At 39.1% G+C, this 27366-nt stretch overlaps 1 protein-coding gene across 1 annotated transcript; it reads right to left on the bottom strand.

Moving 5' to 3' along the window:
• Positions 1-26741, bottom strand: LOC124260275 (DDB1- and CUL4-associated factor 11-like). Its single transcript, XM_046694536.1, has 17 exons — positions 26342-26741; positions 18393-18487; positions 17252-17283; positions 16168-16263; positions 15825-15889; positions 14086-14186; positions 12801-12903; positions 10888-10931; positions 9920-10043; positions 9550-9607; positions 8700-8792; positions 6828-6920; positions 6010-6099; positions 5268-5331; positions 3292-3444; positions 2230-2336; positions 1-1091 (listed from the first exon to the last, which is right to left on the bottom strand). Exons 1-17 carry the CDS (start codon positions 26467-26469, stop codon positions 921-923), a joined length of 1617 nt encoding a protein of 538 aa, XP_046550492.1. The 5' UTR covers positions 26470-26741; the 3' UTR covers positions 1-920.
• Positions 26742-27366: the final 625 nt, after the last annotated feature.

Genomic DNA, 27366 nt, shown 5'->3' with positions numbered 1-27366 from the left:
TTTTGACGTATATATATTTTAATTCCTGAGTACCAAAGAAAACAGAATACATTAGTTTTTTCTTCTTTTCTGATGTTCATGTGAATATTTCAAGAAACTTTTATTCTTATTTTGTTTTGTTTTTCATTATTTTGTTTTAAACCGACCCACCGAACCAAATTCAGATCACAGTAGCTATGTGAATCACAAAAATGATGGTCTTAGGCAAGAAAAACACTCTCAAATACCTTCATAGCCAAGGAGGAACATTGTTCCAGGTTCAAACCCAGGAAGAGGTTTTGTGGTTCCACATTGCATTATCATTAACATGTCTATATCCTCATCTCTGGGCACCAACTGTGCTTCTCGTATCACATCCACGATGGACATTTCATTCCATGAAGCTGGCTCAAAATGGCTCTCCCTTCCACTGTAATCCTTCCACGAAAGAATCCAGTCTTTCTTTAATCAAGCTTATCACTGACACATCATTTAAAACCTCCTGAATGTCTAAAAGTAGTTTGGTTAAACACATGATTCAGTGTCAATGATTGCCATTCAGAGAATTGCATGAAAACTGCCAAATAAAAGCCTTTTAATTTTATACAAACAACTATGTTGTTTGAGTCTGTTTTCTCCTGGTTAATAACTTAAACTAAGGCATGGATAAATCAACCAATCCACAAAATCATAATCATCAACATGAAAACAAAACAAATCACAGACTCATCAACCACTGGCACTCTGTTCCACGAGTGATTTGAACACTACGACTACCCTACATTCATCGTACATTAGGTGAATTACGATAGTCGTAAATCTCAAATAACTTGGGAATCTGGTCCAGGGCACTTTGCAATATCAAAGGTCATACTCTTGCCATACAAGACAACCAAGCATCGTTCATGTGATGACTTCTGTTTGCCATGGCGATGATGGCACTATGACACAAGATCCATATACTGAGTCCGTCGTTGAGCCTTGGCTCGAAGGCGGCTGCTTCGCCGAGCTCGCGGTGATTTAGAGTCCAGGACGCTACAACACTCCTCATCATCCTGGAGATCCATGGCGTCTGTGCTCAGGTAGTCCCACTTAGCCACTGTTCCATCCCACTGGAAGACAACAAGAAGGCAGGGTTCAGATGATATCATTGCAGAGGTACAGATAAGCTGCGTATCTGCGTAAATTACGCAAATATTTATGTGAAAACTCATTTTCTATTAAGTCTATTACGTACAAGTACGCTTGAATTTTTGTAAATACTCAATAAATGTGATCTTACATGTGTACACACAAAAAATGTCAAATCTTAGCTTGCGTACCGGTGGATAGATAAAATAACTCAGGTATACTGAGAGGTTCTATATCAGGACATGAGCTTGACAACTTGCAGTCTTTCTTATCATTTCTCATATTTCAGATCAAATATAAATAACAAACATTAACATTTAAACTTTATTACATTTTCAAAATTAATGGAAAATGTCAAAATACCAAATTGAGTTTGAGTGAGTTGAGTACAATTTATTTGGTTACTCAAAGAAAAATTAGGATACCCAACTGAGATGAACACAAATGAGTACATAACTCAATGACCCAAAACGTTATCTGTAGCTCTGTCATCGGCTTGATGAGGGGACTCAACTACACACCAACTAGCATGTCTTTCAATTAAAATTTGTTCACAAATGTTACACTCCTATTATTCTTGTCGGAATAATTACAATAACAATAATAATGACAACTATCCAAACCCTCTTTGCTGCACTGATTAATGCATGCACTCACTGATATGAATCAATAAATCTGTAGACCCGTGAAGATCTGGGTTAGAAATGGTCTTCAGTAGCCCATGCTTGTTGTAAGAGGCGACTAACAGGATCGGGTGGTCAGGCTCGCTGACTTGGTTGACACATGTCATTGTATCCCAAATATGTAGATCAATGCTCATGCTGTTGATCACTGGATTGTCTGGTCCAGACTTGATTATTTGCAGACCGCCACCGTATAGCTGGAGTATTGCTAAGTGTGGCGTTTAACAAGAACCAAACCAAACCAAAATCTGTAAAACACAATAATAATTCCAATACATTTCTATAATGAAACAGAAACACAAAAACTAGCTACAAGTACAACTTTCACTTCTGCCATCGACCTAAGTGAAGGGCTCTCTTACTGCAATGCTGTCTCTGATCTGTGTTGCTTGAAACAAGGATGAGAGACAAAGATGAAGATACAACTGACACTCACCGATGTGCTCATGATGATGTTCTCATAAGGATGCCACGACACATCCCTCACACACGCTCTGTGACCCTCCAGCTTCCGAACAATCTTCCCCGTCAGGAGGTCATATACTGAAAACAGTCAAACATGTGTATTTCACCTGCATTTCATAAAGACACATAATAACCACTCACATAAAGTAATCATAGGTTAAACATGAAGCTCCAACAGCCCTTACCCAAGATATGGTTTCCCATGGGTAAAATAATTACCCACCAACACAAAGGGGGAACTGAGCAGGCCCTATTTCAATGGAAACTGCCAAATACATTCACAGGTCACCATAACCATACAAACTAATATTTGTGCAAAAACTCAAAGCTTTTGTTAGGGAACATTTACCATCAAGAGGTTCCTGGTTCATCAAGCTTGGCTATAGGTAACAGAAAGACACAACTCAAGGAAGAGAGTTTTTATGGATGTCAACTTCTTTATTATGAGGAACACAAGGTATATGCTTACTCTTTCATCAGGTGAATGAATGGTATGACGCAGAGAGCATATATATAAATTAGGGGTGTCGCGATACGAATGTATCGATGCATCGCTACATTTTTACTGACGATACGATACGCGATACATGCTTGCGTGTATTGATTCCTATTTTAAAACTTTATCGATTCAAATTTTTATGCTATATCCATCTCCTTCAAAGTCTTGATGGTAAAATTATACGAGACCGCTCCGATAAATAGACGTTAGCTAGCTTTACTTGAAAATTAGGTTGGAAACTAACAGCTTTTGAGATTGGCTAGACTATTTTGATGGACCAATCAGCGAGCGCATATATTGCCGGTAAGGTAATGCTATGAAAAGGCTCGAAAATTATGTATCGCGATACGTATCGTATCGTGACCTTAAAATCGTTATACGTATCGTATCATGAGATTGGTGTATCGTGACACCCCTAATATAAATGTAAGAAGAACAAAAGTAAAAGGACAACAAAGATGAAGCTGAACAATGGAAGTCAACAGGTAACTGGCGTTGATGTGTGATTGGTAAAGGACAAAGGACACAACTTACTGACAACGTTCCCTGTGGCACATCCAGTGTAAACATACTGCTGACCAGTCGTGAACTGAGGCGAGAAGTGACATCGGATCAGCGTGTGAAGGACACCATGGCCCTTGTAGGTCATCAGTGAAGTATCACCCACCAGTCGATGACGCTTGCCCACTGAAAATAATAATGAGGATAATGATTGAGGAGGGGATTGCAATGGTCATCATCATCATCATCATCATCATCATCATCATCATCATCATCATCATCGTCGTCGTCATCATCATCATCATCATCATCATCATCATCATCATCATCACCATCACCATAGCATTAGACAATGGTAATAAAAAGTCTTCCAAAAAGGTAAGACTCTACAGTACTTGGTGGCATGAAAGCTCCCACAACATGACATTAACCATGTCAGAAAATTTTTTTAGTCAATCACAAAATATCAACTCCTTTGGGGCAACTCAACCCAATCAATTTTTCTCTTGGCAACTGTTATAAATAGATTCCTATATTAAACAGACATCACAGGCAGAATAACCTGTGCGACCGACCAGTCTGAAGCCAAATAAACTCACTCAGTCAATATGCGATAACACGGAAGCGACCATCAATCAGTACATATAACCCCTGGTACTTCAACCGAGAAGTTCGTTGTGGTTTTATGGATGCTCTAGTCACAAGTCTAGGGTAGATAATTCTCATTTGTTCTAATTCTTGCAAGCGACCATCAATCAGTATATATAACCCCTGGTACTTCAACCGAGAAGTTAGTTGTGGTTTTATGGATGCTCTAGTCCCAAGTCTAGGGTAGATAATTCTCATTTGTTCTAATTCTTGCAAGCGACCATCAATCAGTATATATAACCCCTGGTACTTCAACCGAGAAGTTAGTTGTGGTTTTATGGATGCTCTAGTCACAAGTCTAGGGTAGATAATTCTCATTTGTTCTAATTCTTGCAAGAGACCTTCAATCAGTATATATAACCCTGGTACTTCAACCCGAGAAGTTAGTTGTGGTTTTATGGATGCTCTAGTCCCAAGTCTAGGTAGATAATTCTCATTTGTTCTAATTCTTGCAAGCCACCATCAATCAGTATATATAACCCCTGGTACTTCAACCGAGAAGTTAGTTGTGGTTTTATGGATGCTCTAGTCTCAAATCTAGGGTAGATAATTCTCATTTGTTCTAATTCTTGCAAGCGTTGTGGTTTTACCATCAATCAGTATATATAACCCTGGTACTTTCAACCGAGAAGTTAGTTGTGGTTTTATGGATGCTCTAGTCCCAAGTCTAGGGTAGATAATTCTCATTTGTTCTAATTCTTGCAAGCTTACCATCAATCAGTATATATAACCCTGGTACTTCAACCGAGAAGTTAGTTGTGGTTTTATGGATGCTCTAGTCCCAAGTCTAGGGTAGATAATTCTCATTTGTTCTAATTCTTGCAAGAGACCTTCAATCAGTATATATAACCCCTGGTACTTCAACCGAGAAGTTCGTTGTGGTTTTATGGATGCTCTAGTCTCAAGTCTAGGGTAGATAATTCTCATTTGTTCTAATTCTTGCAAGCGACCATCAATCAGTATATATAACCCCTGGTACTTCAACCGAGAAGTTAGTTGTGGTTTTATGGATGCTCTAGTCCCAAGTCTACGGTAGATAATTCTCATTTGTTCTAATTCTTGCAAGCGACCATCAATCAGTATGAATAACCTCTGATATTTTCTCTACTTCTATTTGAAGTTAGTTGTAGGTTCACGGATGTACAGTCACAAGTCAAGGGGAGATAATTCTCATTTGTTTTAATCCAGTCTGGGCCCTGTTTCACAAAGCTCTCGCAAGCCTAAGATCTCGTAACTTTTCTCGTAGCATTCGCACCTCGTACACTGAAACATTTACTAACGATAGTCGTAGCGCTACAAGAGCTTTGTGAAACGGGGCCCAGAAGTCAAATCCACAGAATCCCCATTGCCTTTGTACTTACTCTTCCAGGGAACCTGTTGCCATCGGTAATCCCATCTCTGGTTGGAGACAGCTTTCTTCGTGGCCTGTACAACAAACAGGTGGCATGTCAAGGTGAAACAGAGTGTCAGAGATGCATTCCATTCTCATAGCCGCTTGTATTAGACCAGACACTTGTGACAGCTATATAGTACTAGTCCCCAGAGATACTTGAAACATTTTTTGTTTCATAAAATAATCAATCATCAGAAATATCATCAATGGGAAAATTATTGACGATTATCGATATGAAAATTGTGTTATCAATATGATACATTAACTTTTGTGATAGAAAAAAAGTTTTAATGTTTTCACACAATTTATAAATTTAGGACTTTATTTATGATCTGCTTCTAAAATTATGTTCAAGATGCTTTGATATTAATCAAAATGCAAAAACATGTCGCCACTCACCAGTGATGTGAAGTATATTGATGTCTTTCCAGCATTTGTTGCATTTTTGCTCAAAGTTATGTCTCCAATATTGATTGATAATCGATCGATACTTAGTTAACGATTATTGATCTCTACCATATATATCGATAGCCAGTTCTACATACTAGTATACATTTGTTATCAAATGTACCTGAAACAACGATATTGCAACATCATTCTAGAAGTATTGCACAGCAATATTGCACAGTCATACTCTTGGGAGACTATCATCCTTCTGCTATAAAACATGATGCAAACATGAACAGACACAAGTCGGTAGAATATCTTACTTCAATGCCATCCTTGTTTGAAAAGTGCCGCACGTCCCAGAGCTTGATTGTCTGGTCCTTGGAGTTGGACAACAGGAAACGGGCATCTCTCTGCAACACAGTGCAGCCCTCATCACCAACAACCCAGTGTGGTTACTGCTTTCAAATCATTATACACGAAAACAATGGAATAAAGTACAGATATTCCTCAATTTCATCATTAGAAATTCAGTACTGCAGTGCTACATATTAACTGGAAAGTCAAGCAGTCCTTGTCATAACAAAATGTATACATTATGATTTATTGGTCTCTGAATTTAAATGTTTGGAAAAACCTGACAGGTGTACCCCTATGTTGGCACTCCTCTAAGTTTAAATAGTGCATTGTATATACCATATGTGTCAATATTCTTAGCAAATAATTCTAACTTTTACACTGATATTTGAGGAAATGTAAAGAACAAAATTTACAATTGGAAAATGACTCTTGGAGCAGCCATGTTAAAGTGTCTGAATCCTGTGAGATACTTTAGAAACAACTGTGAGATACTTTTGAAACACTCCTGATGATCATACATGTTACAGTTTGGCCATTATCTTCATTGCTTTGAAAATGGAAACTATAACGACAGGTGTTCTCACATGCACTTTCACTCAGGTGTGCTAAACAGATAAGGTGAGCTACAACTCAAAGTGCAGATCCAGGATTTGGCAGAGGGAGTAATCATGTAAATATCATCAGTCTATACAGAGTGATCATAGTTCTTATAACTAGATGGATTAGGAGCTACTTGGATCCTCGAATGATATTCTCTTTCAGATGGTCTTCCGTGACATACTTTAGAATCAACATATGTGATGCCATCGTGATGTCCGGCCATCACACCAACAGGAAGTGGGTCCTCCTCTCGTAACGTCCGTCTGTCCCACACCTGCAGCATCAACACTTCCACCAATAAGATATCAGTTATAAAAAAATTCACAATTTCATTCAAAATGCACAAAAATCTGTACACAAAACAAAATTTTAACTATAAATGTATATTCATAATACTTATCCTAAGTCAAGTTACACACTTTCTCTTGTTCTTTGACTATGAAGTGAAACAACCTGGAACAAAGTTTTCAGCCTCTTCTAACACTTTGCCCAAACATGCCCCATCTCTTGTTGCAGGCAGTCAGAGTACACTCATGCGAGCCGTGCATCTTGCTCGCGTCAACCATGTGACTCCACCTGTCTCCCCGTAAACTGCATAGCTGGTGTGGTTGGTTTGTTGTGTAACGCCTAACTCAGCAATATTCCAGCTATATGGCGGCGGTCTGTAAATAACTGAGTCTGGACCAGACAATCCAGTGATCAACATCATGAGCATTGATCTAAGCTGTTGGGATACGATAACATGTGTCAACCAAGTCAGCGAGCCTGACCACCCGATGCTGTTAGTCGCCTCTTAATACAAGCATGGGTTACTGAAGAACAATTCTAACTCAGATCTTCATGGGTCGCATAGCTGGGATGGTTTGGCAGGATTTCAAACCCAGGTCCTCGGCGTGACAAGCAAATGCCTTAACCACTAGGCTACCCACCGCCTCCTCAAGAGCTGAACACAGGAGACGATGTAGTGCTCAGCTGGCTTGTTCAGTTCTTTGTACTTGCTGTGTCACATGATACCCATGATGATGATGATGATGATGATGATGATGATGATGATGATGATGGTGATGATGATGTCTATGGTGATGAAGAACTAGACCCCAAGAAAGATACAAATAACATATTCGGGACCAACTAGGTGTAGTTACTGTAATCATCATATACTTATAGCCTGGATCTGACCAAAATGAAATGAAACGAAAGACCAGATGTGACAAGACTGGAGCAGGTTGAGGAATACACACAGGCATTGCCGAAGTAGGAAGGATTTGCCAACTCCACAACGGAATAACTAGAGGGACGTCAAAAGTGAAACGGGTTACACTATATCAAAAGAATCTCTATATGAGACTAAGACTATATCTGCACCGTGGGTGCCAAGAAAGGGAATGAGTGAGTGAGTGAGTGAGTGAGTTTGGTTTTATGCCGCTTTTGCAATATTCCAGCAATATCACGGTTGGGGACATCATAAATGGGCTTCACACATTGTGCCCATGTGGGGAATCGAACCCCGGGTCGTCAGCGTGACGAGCGAACACCTCAACCACTAGTCTACCTCACCACCCCTGAAAGAGAATGAAGACAATTGGGAGTCACATGGTCGACCAGAGAAAGGCACGCTTTGCATCAGCTTACAGTGTGACTACAGTAGATGGCGCTGGCGTTTGTTCGTGCGAAGTGTTACAAGAGGCAGAAAACTTTGTTCCAGTCATTTTCACTCCATGGTCGGAAGAAACAGAAAAAACACATAAAGTGAGATAGGATAAGTCTTAAAATTTAACACTTACTTCACATTTAAACTAGTCATAATCACCGTTCTCTTAGATTCATATAAATGTTTTTGTGATGCCATCATTTTTCGATCAATGCGATGTGATGCAATCATGCAAGTTTTCGGGGGGTTCAAACCATCACTTCACAACAAAGGGACACAACTCTGTATAACAAATGCAGGATCTCAGACCGCAGGGCCACCATTGCTTGTCTCATAAAGCAGAGTTGTCTACCATCCATGCCCAGTATACATGTTTCACCGACTGAGTCACCATCTACCCACCTTCACAAGACCATCGTCGCCACCACTGAAGAGGATCTGCGAACTGTCATCAGCAAATGACACAGCATTGACATCATCATCATGAGCACTTATCTGGAAAATAAACATTAAACTGTTGAAACAAATCACAAAATGATAAAACCAAACTATACAAGAGTCTACATGATCTAGGGGAGATAACACATTGTTGTAGCAGCACATCACAGATCTGCACATATATGAAAGGAGTTCATAACAGTCAATATTTCTGAATTACCTACGACCTGATGGCACTATACTGATAAATGACAAGTCAGAACATCAACAGCTTGCATGAAAGCAGTTCATAACTAACCACAAATGAAAGGACTATCAATATTTCTGAATTACCTACGACCTGATGGCACTATACTAATAAATGACAAGTCAGAAAATCAACAGCTTGCATGAAAGCAGTTCATAACTAACCACAAATGAAAGGACTATCAATATTTCACAATTACCTATGGCCAGATGGCACTATACTGATAAATGACAAGTCAGACATCAATAGCTAGCTTAAATGCTCTGCTAAACTATAAACAGAAACTACAAACTGAAGAGTAATGATTTCATTGTCTGTTTGCTTTGGTCCGAAAAATTTACCAGTAGTCTGCTTAAAGAGACATAAAGGTTTTCATGCAGGAAGCATTATTTTTGTATATCTTACAACAACCAGTGACACTGTACCAGATTTGGCTAAACAATGATTATTCTGTAAGCATTTATGATAAAGAGAGTATTCCCCTCGTGTGTTCAGTGTTTTTAATATGTGTACGATAATACATGTATTATGTTTGACAAAATGACATAACAATCACAATTCACATACCCTCAATGTCCGCTGGTTGCTTTCTCGGTCATATACATACAAGTGACGATCATTGGCTCTGAAACAAATTGAGCCCATTTTAATTCTTATGCCACTGGAGCGCCTAATTGCAAGATGACAACAACAACAAAAATACAGAATGTGCCAAAATAAAAAAATGATATCAAATACATATTTGACTAAAGGATATGACACTTTCAGATACTAAGATATATCACTGAATTATCCCACACACACAGCCTATACAAGATAAGTTTGCTGGAACATCTTATGTTTGTAGGTGGTATTGAGTGTTCGATATAAAAACAAATGAAATTTGCAGAGTATCAATTGCAACCAAATTTCAATCGAAACAGCAATGAATTCCTACCCTCCTAATATCTCCCTGTTGTCCGACGAGAAAGTCAAGGAGAAAATACAGAAACTCTGATCGCCCGGCAACAGAGGCAATGCTTCATGAATATCATGATCACCATAGATGTTGCATAGATGAACTGAAACAAAAGACAAACATTTACTGAGTAAATACATAAATCAACAAAATGATAAACCTTATGGGGGAAATCATCCACAATAAAGATGATCCAGGGGAGATAACTACAAAAATAGTTTTTCTGAAACAATATTGCAACTCTATATTACCCATAACTCCTATATTTACACAGCTTCTAAGGAATTCACCAAAATAGGTTAATGTTCCATGATTTATGCATTTGCAGATAAACTCGCCAAACGACCCAGATAAGTGATCACATGTGGCATCAAATTCCATCTAATATAAAATTAAACGCATCTACGTAAGTTCAATTCAGTTATTTTCCAATTTATATTCTGTTCATTATTTTCAAAACTATTACAGCAAAAAGACACAATTCTGTATTTTTGTCAAGGAATAAATTAGTGCATCAATCCTCACAATGACCCATAGATATGTCATATTTCTATCAAAAGCATAAAGTATTTGTTCAAAAATTAAAAAGGTTCCAGTGAAGACTTTTGACAAAGACCTGTTATTATTCATGAACTAGAAACTGATGTGTTACTATAGGGAAATATTGCCATACATCAGAGATTATATCAGTATGTTATACACTCATGTGATGGTAAATTCTGCCAAATGCAGACATAAACAATGATAAATGTCAAAATATTTAAATGAGCAAAGTTTTATTCTTATTTGTCAAGTAAAGGTGTTGTGACAGACAGCTCCATCGCTGGACAGGTAGTTCACTGAGTTGCCTGTCTGTCTGGATTGTCTGTGTTAATTGTAAACCCTGGGCATGGTAGAATGTATTGTAGGTGTTGGGAGGAGTCTACTGATGTAGGTGAAGTACTCACTACAGTCAGACCAGCTGGAGTAGATGACATAGTTCCCGTCGGGACTGCAACACAACAACACACCCTTCAGATCTTCATGCTGACATATAAAGTCTAAAACTTGAAAGGCAGGAACTCAAAATGTGCATCAATTCTCATTGTCCATCAGGCATAACATGCTTCAACAGTGAATACTCAGCATTGTAGATCACGAATCCTACCTATCTCAATACAGTGTCCACCCTACCCACCTCAATACAGTGTCCACCCTACCCACCTCAATACAGTGTCCACCCTACCCACCTCAATACAGTGTCCACCCTACCCACCTCAATACAGTGTCCACCCTACCCACCTCAATACAGTGTCCACCCTACCCACCTCAATACAGTGTCCACCCTACTCCCACCTCAATACAGTGTCCACCCTACCCACCTCAGTGTCCATACCCACCCTCAATACAGTGTCCACCCTACCCACCTCAATACAGTGTCCACCCTACCCACCTCAATACAGTGTCCACCCTACCCACCTCAATACAGTGTCCACCCTACCCACCTCAATACAGTGTCCACCCTACCCACCTCAATACAGTGTCCACCCTACCCACCTCAATACAGTGTCCACCTTACTCCACCTCAATACAGTGTCCACCCTACCCACCTACAGTGTCCACCCTACCCACCTCAATACAGTGTGTCCACCCTCCCACCTCAATACAGTGTCCACCTCTACCCACCTCAATACAGTGTCCACCCTACCCACCTCAATACAGTGTCCACCCTACCCACCTCAATACCCACCCTACCTCAATACAGTGTCCACCCTACCTCCTAATACAGTGTCACCTCAATACAGTGTCCACCCTACCCACCTCAATACAGTGTCCACCCTACCCACCTCAATACAGTGTCCACCCTACCCACCTCAATACAGTGTCCACCCTACCCACCTCAATACAGTGTCCACCCTACCCACCTCCACTTCAATACCTCAATACAGTGTCCACCCTACCCACCTCAATACAGTGTCCACCCTACCCACCCTCAATACAGTGTGTCCACCCTACCCACCTACCTCAATACAGTGTCCACCCTACCCACCTCAATACAGTGTCCACCCACCTCAATACCCACCTCAATACAGTGTCCACCCTACCCACCTCAATACAGTGTCCACCCTACCCACCTCAATACAGTGTCCACCCTACCCACCTCAATACAGTGTCCACCCTACCCACCTCAATACAGTGTCCACCCTACCCACCTCAATACAGTGTCCACCCTACCCACCTCAATACAGTGTCCACCCTACCCACCTCAATACAGTGTCCACCCTACCTCAATACAGTGTCCACCTCTACAGTCCACCCTACCCATCTCAATACAGTGTCCACCCACCTCAATACAGTGTCCACCCTACCCACCTCAATACAGTGTCCACCACCCACCTCAATACAGTGTCCACCTACTCCATCTTAATACAGTGTCCACCCTACAATACTCCACCCTACCCACCTCAATACAGTGTCCACCCTACAGTGTCCAGTGTCCACCTTTACCCACCTCAATACAGTGTCCACCCTACCCACCTCAATACAGTGTCCACCCTACCCACCTCAATACAGTGTCCACCCTACCCACCTCAATACAGTGTCCACCCTACCCACCTCAATACAGTGTCCACCCTACCCACCTCAATACAGTGTCCACCCTACCCACCTCAATACAGTGTCCACCCTACCCACCTCAATACAGTGTCCACCTTACCCACCTCAATACTGTGTCCTGGTGACCCTACCCACTTCAATACAGTGTCCACCCTACCCACCTCATTACAGTGTTCACCCTACCCACCTCAATACAGTGTCCACCCTACCCACCTCAATACAGTGTCCACCCTACCCACCTCAATACAGTGTCCACCCTACCCACCTGAAAGCAGTGTCCAGCACACTCCAGCCTACATCCCGTGCACGGATCGTCTTCAACAGTCTAAAATCATCGTTGGTGGTGTCGTAGATTCGTACATGCTGATCTGAATGTGAACATGACAGATATTATTTTTACTATTCCAATAACCACTAAACACAACTACATGAATATCTTCACTGGTAATGGTCTGAAGCAATTATCAGTAAAAATAAACTAAAATTGCTAAATAATGTTATTATAGTAATAACTAGGCTTGTGTGTTATTAACAGTTCCTGTGAGTGTGTTGTGCGCAAAGAGATTTTCACAATATGTGTGGATCACCACAGGGGTTTCAGTAAAGGTCATGTATCGCATTTAGACTTATTGAGAATAACTGAGAATTCTGACACCCAATTTGGGAGGAATAACCAATTTAACATCACATCTCCAATGGCATCATGAACTTAAGCAGTAAAACTGTTATGAAGCAGAAGTTGTAATACATTACAATTTAATACATCTTCCAACATGTAATGCCCCGTCCTTTGTCATGAACTTGTGTCATGGCTTTGCAGGGGTGACTTGCATTTGACTGACAACAAGACCAACATATGAAAACAGGTATAATTTTAGGGAAGAGAGTTCTTATTGATGTCAACTTCTTTCTTATGAGGAACACAACATATATCTTTACTCCTTCATCACGGGAATGAATGGTATGAGGCAGAGCGCATATATATTTACATGTAAGATCACACATCAATGCGAGTTAACTGTTGGCTTCCAATGTTTAGCCTGCATCTTCTTACATGTACATACAAATGGTCTCTTTCTCATACCATTCATTCACGTGATGAAGGAGTAAGGATGTACTCCAAAATGTTATGTTCCTTATAATAAAGAAGTTGACATCAATAAAACCTCTCTACTTTGTGTGTATCACTTCTAAATGCCATTCAAAGTCCAGATATAGATTTACATTTTTACATGGAATGCAATATCAAAATACCCCAAATATGAAAATATACAAATTACTAATTAATTAATATACAAATTAGGTTTTCCCATTTTGTCTGGCAAGATTATTAAGGTTGGAATCCTTGATTCACTGATCTCAAACAAAATTCACATCAACAGAAATATTTGTCTCCTAATTTCAGCAAATATAATTGTATAGCCCCAAGAGGTGACTAAAAACATATCTGTCTGACAGAAATCCGAAGTCATCTCTTAACCCTCCCACCCAACATTGAATAATGGCTACTTGTGTCCAGCATGCATTATGCTGGCTAACAGGAAACTCACCCTGTGCAGCAGACAAGAAAATGTTTCCTTCCTTGGAGAAGGCGCCACAGAATGCCTTGTGGTGATAGGAAGCCAACTTGGTGAAGTTATTTGGGAGGAATCTGTAATGAACATCACCAGACACATTACCTCTGGGAAGCCGCCATTTTGTAAGGGCAAGAAGCATACTAGTATTCCTCAACCATACATGGAAATCATTTGAATCACAGGTATTACCTGAATCAGGTCCTGATGGTCAGATGCATGCTCCTCTTGTAAGGACTGGGTTATGTTATTGTTGTCATTCAAGAAATAAACAATGAGGAGGAGTTGTTTGTTGAACTTCAAGACACTCCAGGCAGTATAAACCACTTGGTGAAGGATGAGGACTATTTTTATAGATATACAACTTCTTTATTCTGTATAGGCGACGTTTCGACACAGATTCTAATGTCATTGTCAAGCAAGTGACACTTGCTTGACGACATTAGTGACACTTGCTTGACAACAACATTAGAACCTATGTCGAAACGTCGCCTATACAGAATAAAGAAGTTGTATATCCATAAAAATAGTCCTCATCCTTCATCTACCCAACTTCTAGAATGCCAATCAAAGAAGTAAACCACTTAGTACAGGATACACAGAGATCACGGTCATATATTTCTGATTTGAGATATCAGCCTTATTAACAGCCCCTATAAGAATGTTATTAAAAATTACAAGCTTTAAAAAAACTGAACCATATTGATATATTTATAATGATGACGCCCTGAGTACAGTTCAATCTTGGCAACATTGGACTAGTCCTCTTTATGAATAGGGGTGTTCAGTTTGGTGTTTCCTGAATATGCTTACAAACATCAACACTAATGATGGCATAATCTGCACCTTGTCCCCCATACAGAGTTTCATATCCTGACAGTCTGTTTATGTGATTGTTGGCATATGTTTCTATTCACATTGCCAAGCTACACCTCAGGGGAACAACTCACTACCCGCTCAAACACAGCTTCATCAAATTTATGATGTCATCACGCTACAGGCACATGTTACAATCTTACAAAGTGATGTCATGACACAACAATGTTTACTTGGAAAATTCACAATGACTTTTTCTTCATTTTTGGGGGTTAATGAATGCTAAACATAATATCCATATGGCATAGATTGTGATTTTCTTTAAACAATCAATTTATGGACATTCTGTGCATGAATGGACTGATATTTTGAAAGATATAATTCAACTGTGCAAAAGTCAAATAGGTTTATAAGGACAGATGGAGTACCTAACAAAGTATAAATTTCCAAAATATTCCATGAATCTTCAATTAGATGGGAGAGATTTCATGTCCCTGATCTGTTGTACTTGACTTGAAGATACTTTCCACACAACTTATTTTAGTAATAAACAACTCAAAAGAAATCAATACAAGAAATAATTTAATCCTTTAATGTGCCATTACCAAAACCTATTTTAACATATTTCTGTATTTCATAATTTAACATTTAATAATGATTTTACAAAACTAAAAAAAAACCTATTTCATGAAAATATTTCTCATCCCCATCATTTAGTAAAATTTCTGTTAAAGAGGAGCTATTACTGTTTCATTCATAAAAAGTCAAACTGATTGTAAAGCAGACTTCATAAACATAACACAGTATCACTGCACTTGAAGTATTATCTGTAAATGATTTGGCATGGAGACAGATAATTATATATTCCTGGCATCTCTCTAGATACAAACTAACCCTACCTGTTGTTGATGACACAACAATCTCCAGGTGTAAACTGCTGCTGTCTGTTCATCCCAATCTCACGCTGAAACACAGATGATACCAAAGATGAACATGTGAAAAACAATTGACAGTAATTTAAGATTGTTACACGTTCATTAAGCTAATCTCTCTTACTGTATTGCATGCATTTAGGGGAGGGAGCAATATTAGTTCTTTCGTTGGAATAAAAAACAATTTTTTAGACTTCATTTTCAGAAAAATGGATCGTCACACAATATAAACCATTGATTAAAAACAGCGTGGTCTCAAAACATGAGTGAGGGGGTGAAAATGGGTGTCTTTCATCATGACACAACCCACCTGTTTGAGAAGGTGTGTTACTGTCGTATTGTAAGGGGGGAGTTTCCTCATCGTTCGTCCGGACTGACGCATCACGATACTCTGAATGTCGTTGGTCTTTAAAACAGAGCAGAAACTTTTACTAAGTGTGATTACACAATGCCAGTTAGAAAGTGGTCAAATGCAACATATGGTATATTTGGGATTACACTTTCTTAGTAAAGTACAAATTCTAGTACATTTTTGGGTTGGGTCCCATCCGGTATTCGAACCCACACCCTCAGAGTCAGGCACCAAATTGCCAGCACACAAAGTCAGCCACCTAACCCGCTCAGCCACCGCAACTTTTACTAAGGGATATAACTTGTCCACATCATTTCAAGCATTGTCTACTGACTGACTGACTGACTGAGTATGGTTTTACGCCGCTTTTAGCAATATTCCAGCAACATCACGGCAGGGGACACCAGAAATGGGCTTCACACATTGTACCCATGTGGGGATTCGAACCCGGGTCTTCGACGTGACAAGCCAACGCTTTAACCACTAGGCTACCCCACCACCCCATTGTCTACTGACACAAAGTGGTTAGTGAGTATAGTTTTGTGCTGTTTTTAGCAATATTCCAGCAATATCACGGTGGGGGACACCAGAAATGGACTTCACACATTGTACTCATGCAGGAATCAAACCCGGGTCTTCGGCGAGACCACTGGGCTACCCCACTACCCACAAATAAGCAAAACTGTATTTACGTTAAATCTAAAGATGTTAATATGTGTGGTATTTGTTGAATATTTGTAACAAATACATTGGTGACATAACATAGCCATCTTCACCTAACAGATGCATGTCATCGGTTCCCAATTACGCAGATCGATGCTCATGCTCTTGATCACTGGACTGTCTGGTCCAGACTCGATTATTTACAGACTGTCACCATATAGCTGGAATATTGCTGAGTGCGGCATTAAACAACCAGCCAACCAACCAAATCCAGGTCAATATACAGCCCTACTATTGACGGACACTGTCAGGTCAGCTGTATAATATCAGTGGTAAACATACATCACATTCTACAGTTTGATAAGATAAATACACCTACTTCTATGCTGGTGGTGTCTGGGTTGGGGTCTTCTGCAAAGAAAATCACAATACTGTCTTACTGTCTCTGAACAGATAAGGAATTGCGTAATACCGGTTACTACAAACACTGAAATCTACAAATGTATGGGATGGTAAATATGAACTTGTTCAAAATGTTTTGAAATATAGGGAATGCCAAACAAGAAACCCATTTAACAATGTCAGTAATAAGTGAGAAGAAAATGAAATTTGATTTTTACCAAAACTAAAAATCTCAAATCATTTTGAAAATAAGGCACAAGCCAAAGTGTTTATGCAACATGAATAAAACATGAGCCCTTCCACGTGTTCAACTTTGCATCCTAAACCTATATCAAGCTGAATAAAAACAAATTTCAGTCAACATTTACATGGCCTGAATCCCACACTAAGCAGTTTGCACACTGATAAGGAGAATAGGGTCATATTTTCTATTTCAAGCTAATTGGGTGAAATGTCACAGTTAGAAATCATGTTGCCAGTTGAAGTATCCTAGTCAGTAGGTGTGTGTCAAACACTGCCTGCTAATAAGAGCGAGGTGTGACTTCCTGTGAATAATATATACTTCTTGGAACACATGGAAGGTCTTGATGAGCAAAACGACTTAGAAATAATGACATTTTTGTGTTCTGAACATACTGTCATGTGATCAAACTTCCTGAGTCCAGTGTTCAGAGGTCAGAGCGCTGAACACGTAGTATGTTCCGCTTACTGTGGTTTTGCAAGTGGGATACAAATAGTCAGTTTATTCATTCTGAACTTTTCAGGGGGTTCATTGCGTCTATCTGGCTCAAACTGCATCTTTGCAGCTGAATATGTTAAATATTTGTACAAAAAAAACACCATTTATTTTCTATTTACAAGACATCTTCTGGGAAAGAAACCTTTCATCTTATTCCACTACACCACAGGACCAGTGAGTGGACAATAATTAGTGGTCCTGTCTGTACTTCACTGGTCTAAAATAACATTCGTAGATTTACTTAACTATCAATACAAAATTCACTGGCCACCAGGACCACTGCAAACTTATCATTTAGTGGTCCTGATGATTTTTACTAGCCAGGGACCACAGGACCAGCGTAAATTTCACACACTGCATCTTTGATTTGCCTACATACCATCTGGAGGTCTGGATGAATCCATATACTCGAGGTCGGAGGACGAATCGTCATCTGAGGTGGCCCCGTCTGCTGTCAGGATGCGGATCTGTCCACTGTCGGGGAAACAAGACTGAGTGATATACATGAGCCCTCAAACACATCCAACACGACTCTCCAGTCAGTCTTCATGCTCACATCAGACTGGTTCTGACTTCATCCTATAATCATTAGTTAACCAGAGGTACAGATAAGCTGCGTATCTGGGTAAATCACGCAAATATTTATGCGAAAACTCAATTCCTATTACGTCTATTGCATACAAGTACGCTTGAATTTTTGTAAATACACAATACATTTGATCTTACATGTGTACACACAAAAATAGATAAATAACTTAGGTATACTGAGAGGTTCTATTTCAGAACATGAACTTAGCAACTTGCAGTCTTTCTTATCGTTTCTCATATTACAGATCAAATATAAATAACAATCACGTAAACCAACATTTAAACGTCATTATATTTCATAGTTCCAATTAATGTAAAATGGCAAAATACAGAATTGTGTTTGAGTAAGGTGGGTACAATTTATTTGGTTGCCCGGTAATCAAAGGAAAATTAGGATACCCAATTGAGATGAACACAAGCGTGTACATAACTCAATGACCCAGAAAGTTATCTGTAGCTCTGGTTAACAATGATGGCATGTCATTTAGTTAAATTAGCTATTTTACTATTTTACTGTAAAACATACCATTCATGTCTAGATTAAATATCATTTCGAAAATTAGGGGTAGCCAAGTGGTTAAAGCATTCAGGCTTCCCTGTGGGTGCCGGTACAGCGTGTGAAATCCATTTCTGGTGTCCCCTCCGGGATATGTGTTGTCATGGTTACTAGGCCTATGTAGAACCAGCATGTACAGTTAGGGAGCCAGACAGGAAGGATAACAATATATGGATGAACAACTTCTTTATTACAGTGACAGCGACATTTCTTCTGTGTAGGTTCTAACATTGTTATCAAGCAAGTTTCTTCCATTTAAAATGTTTATTCCATTCAAGTGAGAGATAGACAATGATTTGGATGGAACCAGACATACAAACCATAGCTGTTGCTCTATACCCCATGGTAACCTTTTTGAAGATGCTGGACTAGAAAATACTTTCCAACTGTCACCTTCCTTAACCTGCTGATTGGTCAGATGAAAAATCATGTGACCCATAATGGAGCATCCTCAGATCGTTGTTTAGTAGCAGAGAGAATTAAGGGCTGATTTTAATGAGATTGTGTAAATCATGAAATCAATGTTAGAGTCAACCCCTGGGCTAAAATGTGTCATGAAGACAATAACACCAAAACTGAGCTTTAGATTTCAGTGATAAACTTTGAGACAATAGCAATTCGACTGAACAGTTTCACCACAAACTTCAGTTTCTTTACATGAGAACTTCCTTGGAATCAGGAAATACAAGATAAGACATGTTCAAATGGGATACTCACTCTGAGGTCAGGTCACCATCAAAGATTGTACATATGAAGAGTTCACTACAAGATGAGCAGTGTCATGTGCAATCACAAGTGTTATGGTCTTATGCCACACTTTAAGCAACAGTCCAGCTAAATCACATCTGGATTCACCAGATGGTATTCACACATTGTACCAATCATGGAATGAAACCCAGGTCTTCAGCGTGATGAGCAAACGCTTTAACCACCAAGCTACCACTGCCCCATAATCACCATAACCAGGATAACAGCTGTTACTGTATTGGACATGTTCACTGTGTGGTTGAGGAGTATTTGCATATAATTCTAAGGTTATCACACAAAGTTGCCTAGGACAGAGAAACCATCACACACGCTTGGTCAGAAATGCGTGAACTTATCTAAATGAGTGAGTGAGTGAGTGAGTGAGTGAGTGAATATAATTTTATGCCACTTTTAGCAATATTTCAGCAATATCACGGCGGTGGACACCAGAAATGGGCTTCACACATTTTACCTATGTGGGGAATCGAACCCAAGTATTCTGCATGAAAAGCGAACGCTTTAACCACTAGGCTACCCCACCGCCTCATTAAATGAACTCCATCACACTTGACACTGAATTCGATGAGAAGCATTAAATCAGTGTATGAAATACCAGGTAAGCCAACATCTCAGCCAGACATCAGGGCTTTAAAATGATCTTGTGAATTTACTCAGATGTAAGGAACATCTAAAAAATTAACTAGAACATCGGGTTGGCAAGCCGTAAATTTAGACTTCCCGTCAGAAATCTAGCCAGTCTCGGGCAGTCGGACGGGCATTATTTCATACACTGATTAAATCTAGCACAAGGATTGAAGTTGAGGAAACAAAACCTACTTGCATCCAGTGTACCTGCTGCTCAATATGAAATCACATATAATGCTTGAGTTTGGGCATTGATAATTGAGGACATTATTATAACAGTGGGAGTGAATTCAGTTTTACGCCGCTTTCAGCAATATTCCAGCAATATCATGGCAGTGGACACCAGAAATGGGCTTCACACATTGTACCCACGTGGGGAATCGAAACCGGGTCTTCAGCGTGACGAGCTAACGCTTGAAGCAGTTGGCTACCCCACTGCCCCATTATAAAAGAATTATTATTATTATCCTATGTAATATAATGTCATGACATGCAGTCAATCAGTCACAGCTCCAACACCTAGTTAATCCTTCTGTTTTCCAGGTGAAGTCAAGGTTTTCCAGGCATTGAGTGCAAGTTGGTACACATATAAGGTTGCAGTTTCATGCTGCACAAGTTCTAAATGGCCCTGCAGACTGTCATGTTTTATTGTGAGTTTGTTGTAAAGTGTTATTTTTCTGCAAATATGCAGTGAATCGGACACAGGAATAAATTCCAATATGTCCAGAAAAAATGATCAACTGATCAGCAGATTTGCATTTTTTAATTTACTGATTGCAAGACCTAGGTGGTTGGTCTAGAAAGTGGCCATGGATTCATTCAGTATCATATTTGATGACAAATGATCCAGGTTACACTTGGTCTTCAGTAACCCATACTTGTCGTAAGAGGCAACTAATGGGATCGGGTGGTCAGGCTCGCTTGGTTGACACATGTCATCATATCCCAATTGCATAGATCGATGCTCATGCTGTTGATCACTGGATTGTCTTGTCCAGACTCGATTTTTTACAGACTGGTGCCATATAGCTGGAATATTGCTGAGTGCGGCGTAAAACTAAACTCATTCCCTCACTTATGACAAATGTAAGTAACATTGGAAAAAAATACAACAAAAAAGTGTCTTGTAGGAATTCAAAGCTGCAAACTTCCTGCTTGATAACTCAACGTATATCATGTAAGAAAGTAATGTACAAACACATGCCTAAATTTAAAACATAAACTATCACTAAACAATACCAAAAGGATGAGGAAGTGAAGTTTTGTGCGTGATTTTAACTTAAGATATACACATAACCCCCAAAAAGCTAATAACTACATTTATTATGTCACAATACTACAAAAGCACATTCTACAGATATAACAAGCAGACCATAGATAAGTCTAGACAAGCTCCAACCAATGACTGACAGCAACAGCGATGATTAAGGGCTCTGTTCCAGAAAGCTACTGAAGCTTAACGACAGCCATAACGAAAGTATGGGGATTACGAACAGTTCAACTCTATGATGGCTATATGAAACGGAACTCAGGTTCACGTACACGAGAGCACACGATCAGCCAGACCCTCAATTCACAAATACTCTGCCCAACTAAAAAATAATAGTGAAATCTCATCCTGGTTGGTGCAATACAGACTTATGCACTTACCTGAACACACCAGTACAACTGTAGTGGTTAAATTCAACCAGTTAGTAGCAAGTAATGATTATAAACTGTCAATTATATGCAAATTATGTTGACTTGTTACTTTTTTCACTTAATTTGAAATACAATGTGCAGAAAAATGTGAAGCAAAAATGTGAAAACATGCAAAATAAATTCAAATAAATTTAAGCCATGCAAATTGGAGCATGTCATACGAAAACCTACATGTGATGACAGTGATAATTCATGCACTTAGACATTGGTTTTTAAACCCGGCCGGGAATTTTTCTACTTTACTGCAGAATATTGGTTAGTGTCTAGGTTTGCTTGTATATTGTTTAACGCCTCATTCAGCAATATTCCAGCTATATGGCGGCAATCTGTCAATAATCAGGTCTGGACCAGACAATCCAGTGATCAACAGCACAAGTATCAATCTACACAATTGGGAATCGATGACATGTATCAAACAAGTCAGCGCGCCTGACCACCTGATCCCGTTAGTCGTCTCTTATAACAAAGTAGAAACTTTGAGCAAATATGAAAATACATCTGAAAGATATCAACATATTTAACAGAATCACATTGCTAGTGACACATTTAAGCAAGGAATTCTAACAAAAACAGCTTTTTAACATAATTTAGATGTAGTCTATGAGTAACGGCGTATCTTAGTGTATTGAATTCAGTAAATTGAATTATTATTTCATCACAATAATTTGTGTTAGATATTATCGACAATGCGAAGTTCACAGTAAAAATTGGTAATAATTCATCACATTCTTGATATTTCTGGTTCTGATCATTTCAGTCAGCCCTATATTTTATCTAGCAGTTAAAGCTAACACTAATTACAAACTGACAATGCCATAGCTTGAAGCAACTAACTGATTACTTTCAATCTAGTTCCAAAATAAACGCCAGCATCATCGGCCATACTTTCTTTGAATTAAGTTTACAATTCTGATGAATATTAAACATATATCCATAAACATTATATGCGAAAAAATACAAATATATGAAAAGTGATGCTATAAACATGATAAATATTCCACTGAACAGAAATAAGTAAAATGGGTTTTTTTAAATTGATTGTCATTAAAAATACAATCAAAACATCTTTTAAAATATCATTAAGAACTGTTGAAGATGTGTTTCTAAAATCTTCAAAACACAATAAATTATTGCAAATCGCGACAGATCAAATAACATAGATTCTTGAATGTATTGCTGCATTATATGGGGACTTGACCCTATTTGACCGCACTCTGTTATCCTGCATGATGGCAGAACTTGAAATTAATATAAGAGATGTTATTTGGATGAAATGACTGTGGAGGTACTTGTGAAGAGCAGGATGTGAGTTTCATCTCTGATAAGCAAGCACAAGGCTGTAACTGCTGCCAAGCAACAACTTTTGCCATTTAATGCATGTTGCAGCGACTATTGTTGCTAAGCAACCTGTGTTGTGATATACACAGCTAGCACTGCCATGCAAGTACTATTGCCTGATAATGAGCACAACTACTATTGTTGCCATGCTGACCATCTACTTAAACAGACACTAAGCCATCAGCTGTAAAGCTGAACGGATAAAACAGGCTCCTGGGCCTAGATTTCCGAAACTCTCTTAGCGCTAAGATAGTCATAAGTGCCATACATTAACATTAACTTACGACTATCTTAGCGCTAAGAGAGCTTCGAAAATCTAGGCCTTGCTCTCTAACAGCTACCCTATCCTATATGAATTACAACTTCGGGTGTGTCCCAAGATACAAGACTAACGCTTAGTCCCTGAATATATATAATTTTGAAACTAACAAATAAACCCATTTAAATTGAAAAGGAGACCCAGTCAGTTGGGAACCTGGGAAATCTAGACTTGATTCATTTAGGGCTTTAGCACTGCAGGGAGGGCTAGGCAGTAGAGAAAAAATGTGGCTCAGGGACTGACAGACAGACTACCATAGATGCCAAACGAAACTTGTATTAAGTTGTAATGCAGTCTACCAGTACTCAGCCTGTCCGCAACATTCACGAAGACTTATTTATGGAAAACTTCAGCCATATTGACAAAAGCTAAGCTTGTATACATATTTTTCTAAATAGCATGGTGGGTGGGCCTGTGTAAAGAAACAGCAGATGAATGTGAAAGATAGTAAAATACATGTCGTTACAATAAATGATGGAGGGTAAGCACAGAGACGTGTTGACATTAAATCACACGATGACACAGAAAATATGTCATACATACAGGCCAGTCGTTGCAAAAGCAAATTTAGGCTAGAGATGATGGAATTACATAGACAACTCTGGTGGCACACATGAGATGAAGGTATTTAGCTGTAATAATTAACAACTGATAATTAAATTTCTGATGTAAAGGCTTTTACTTCAGAAAAGTCAGGGTGGTGGGGTAGCCTAGTGGTTAAAGGTGTTCGCTTGTCAAGCCGAAATGAGTGAGTGAGTATGGTTTTACGCCGCTTTTAGCAATATTCCAGCGATACCCCAGCCAGGACACCAGAAATGGTCTTCCCACATTGTACCCATGTGGGGAATTGAACCCGGGTCTGGGACGTGATGAGCGGATGCTTTAACCACTGCCCCATCAAGCCGAAGACCCGGGAAACTTGGGTGCATAAACATGCATAAACATCTAGCATAAGCAAGCAGCATTCTAAAAAGAACCAAAAACTATCATGCATGAGTTTGTTTATCTACACATTAAAACTCAAATTTATTTGCACATGTGAAAACAAATTCACATGTTACTTTATACAATATGCTGTAATATGATGACCTCACCAACTGATCTTATCCTAAGTTATTTTCAATTAATACATCCAAGATGTGTTAGAATACTCATAAACTATAGTTAAAATGCATGTGTTTATTGAGATCTGATCAGAGGACAATATTTGGCCCTATTGAAAGTGTCATAGAAAAATTACCAAATCAAAAAAATATTTCCCAATTGAGATCTGGACAATGTTTGACCCAAAGTGTGTCATAGAAAATTACCAAAATAAAAACTATTTCCCCCCATTGAGATCTCATCTGAGGACAATATTTGGCCCTACATGTGTCAAAGAAAATTACTAAAATATAAAATATTTCCCCAATTGATATTAACATAAACAACAAATAGCTTTCCAGAAATATCCTGCATGATAACAGGTCAAATGATAAGTAAATGCAATGCATATCTTATTGCATTGAATGCACAATCAAAATACAATGCTATAATAGACCTTCCTTTGAATTATTTTAAAACAAAAGAATTTTAAATAATCCGAGTGAACAAAATAACATATTTTTGTCAGTCTGTCCACAAGGAGAATTGTTGAGAAATGTGGATAAATCTCTGTAATGACATTCTATACTGGCATTCATTCAAACAACACATGCAAACACTGAATACGCTTTGTTTACTCTCCAAGGAACATCTTTCAATGTCTTGTCAATATTTGCAGTCTCCAAGTATTCCAAACAGCTAATCAGGAATTATGCCTAGTCATTCACAAGTCCTATTAGCCCAGTTATAAACCCATGTGACATGATTAAAGGACATTGCTCATCGCTGCTAGCCTTATGCAGGCTATATTGGCTGAAATATGCCTACAATTCAACATGTCTATAATGCATTCCCTAAAGGAACTGCTGTCATAATTGTTCATCATCCTTGTGCAGTTCATCAAACTGATGGGACATATGTTGTGCAATTTGCTTACATATCTATATAGGTCACTGGGTCTACTTGTGAAACTGAGACATAAAAGTTGCAGAATCACTCTACAGGTATTGAGCTAAATAGTAAATATGTCTAATTCTGAGCTATGTATTTATACACATATATCAACAATACCAATGCATTACAGTTATTGAAACTCTTATCACCTTGATGGCAAAAAACGTCAACACCATGACATAAACACTTTGCTCAATCAAAATGGAGGTCACTGTGACATAATATGTTATCATAAAACATGTGGTAAGCTGTGGCAACTTGACAGGTCAAAGGTTAAATTAACATTCGTGCAAAATAACACATAATGCCAACCACGGTGGATAAACATATCCCGCCCCCAGAGAACACCCCTAGCCAGGTGCCTGATCCCTGGCCTGGGGGTATGAACATTTCCTACCTGCGGATGAGGTGGGCAAGGATCGCACGGAGGTCCGTGTCCCCCTCGTCACCCCCGTCCGAATCGCCGGTCCCACGGGCAACACGGGAACCACCACTGCTCATTCTCCTCGAGTTGCTGGACCCCATGAAGTGTTCATTGGGAAGTTTCTTCCGTCTCGAAATGACTAATCGAAATTTCTCTCAGCAAGTGTCAGATTCTGTACGAGAATACCTGAGCCCAGTTACCGCCAGATTCCAAAGCGTATAGTTTTTCGAAACATCAGAACACAATTGCAACGTCGATATCGTCCTCGTATGCATATAGTGATTATCGCCTCCTCTCCGGTTGTAAATGATGTCGAAGTGATGATGGAGGTATGTTTACGTAAATAAGCGAACTTACAACAAAGGGAAGATAACTTTTATTGACGTGATGACGAAAAATAGAGTAACCTCCCGTTAACCCACACGCGGAGGGACTTGTCAAACGGGGTTTGTACATGATCGCCTCGTTATATAGCGATTACGTAATATAGGGCATGTGTTGAGTGTGTGTGTGTGCGTGCGTGCGTGCGTGCGTGCGACTAATAATGGTGTCATAGTTCATGTATATATTGTGCCGCTTTCCGACATGCGAGTTTCCGTGTCGACAAGTCATTTTTATATCTGTTACTTCACATGAAGACAATATAGTTGAGTGAGTGAGTGAATATCGGATCAGCAATTTCGCGGCTGTTCGTGGCGAGCATATAGTTGAGACATATAAAGGCCCAAATGGTTTAATTATATGAAGGTATTTAAGGCACAGAAAATTATGTTTAAAGGTTCCCAAATACCCCAGGACATAATATTATATTATATTGTTGTGTCCGGAAAAAGCAACGACTTGAAAAGTCATTGAATTTCTTTTCACAAAAATGTGGGAATCCTGATAATGAGATCTGCCTATTCGTCGATGATGCTCCGCATTCATGCATATTCATGCACGTTCGTCTTTGTAACACAGTATGTCATGTTGACATACATATTCTCAGGTGGCTATGG

This window comes from Haliotis rubra, unplaced genomic scaffold (assembly GCF_003918875.1).
Source record: "Haliotis rubra isolate DU_JTF1 unplaced genomic scaffold, ASM391887v1 Scf76, whole genome shotgun sequence".
Lineage (NCBI taxonomy): Eukaryota > Metazoa > Mollusca > Gastropoda > Lepetellida > Haliotidae > Haliotis > Haliotis rubra.
The sequence above is the reverse complement of the archived record's forward strand: the minus strand, read 5'-3'. Positions and strand labels throughout refer to the sequence as shown.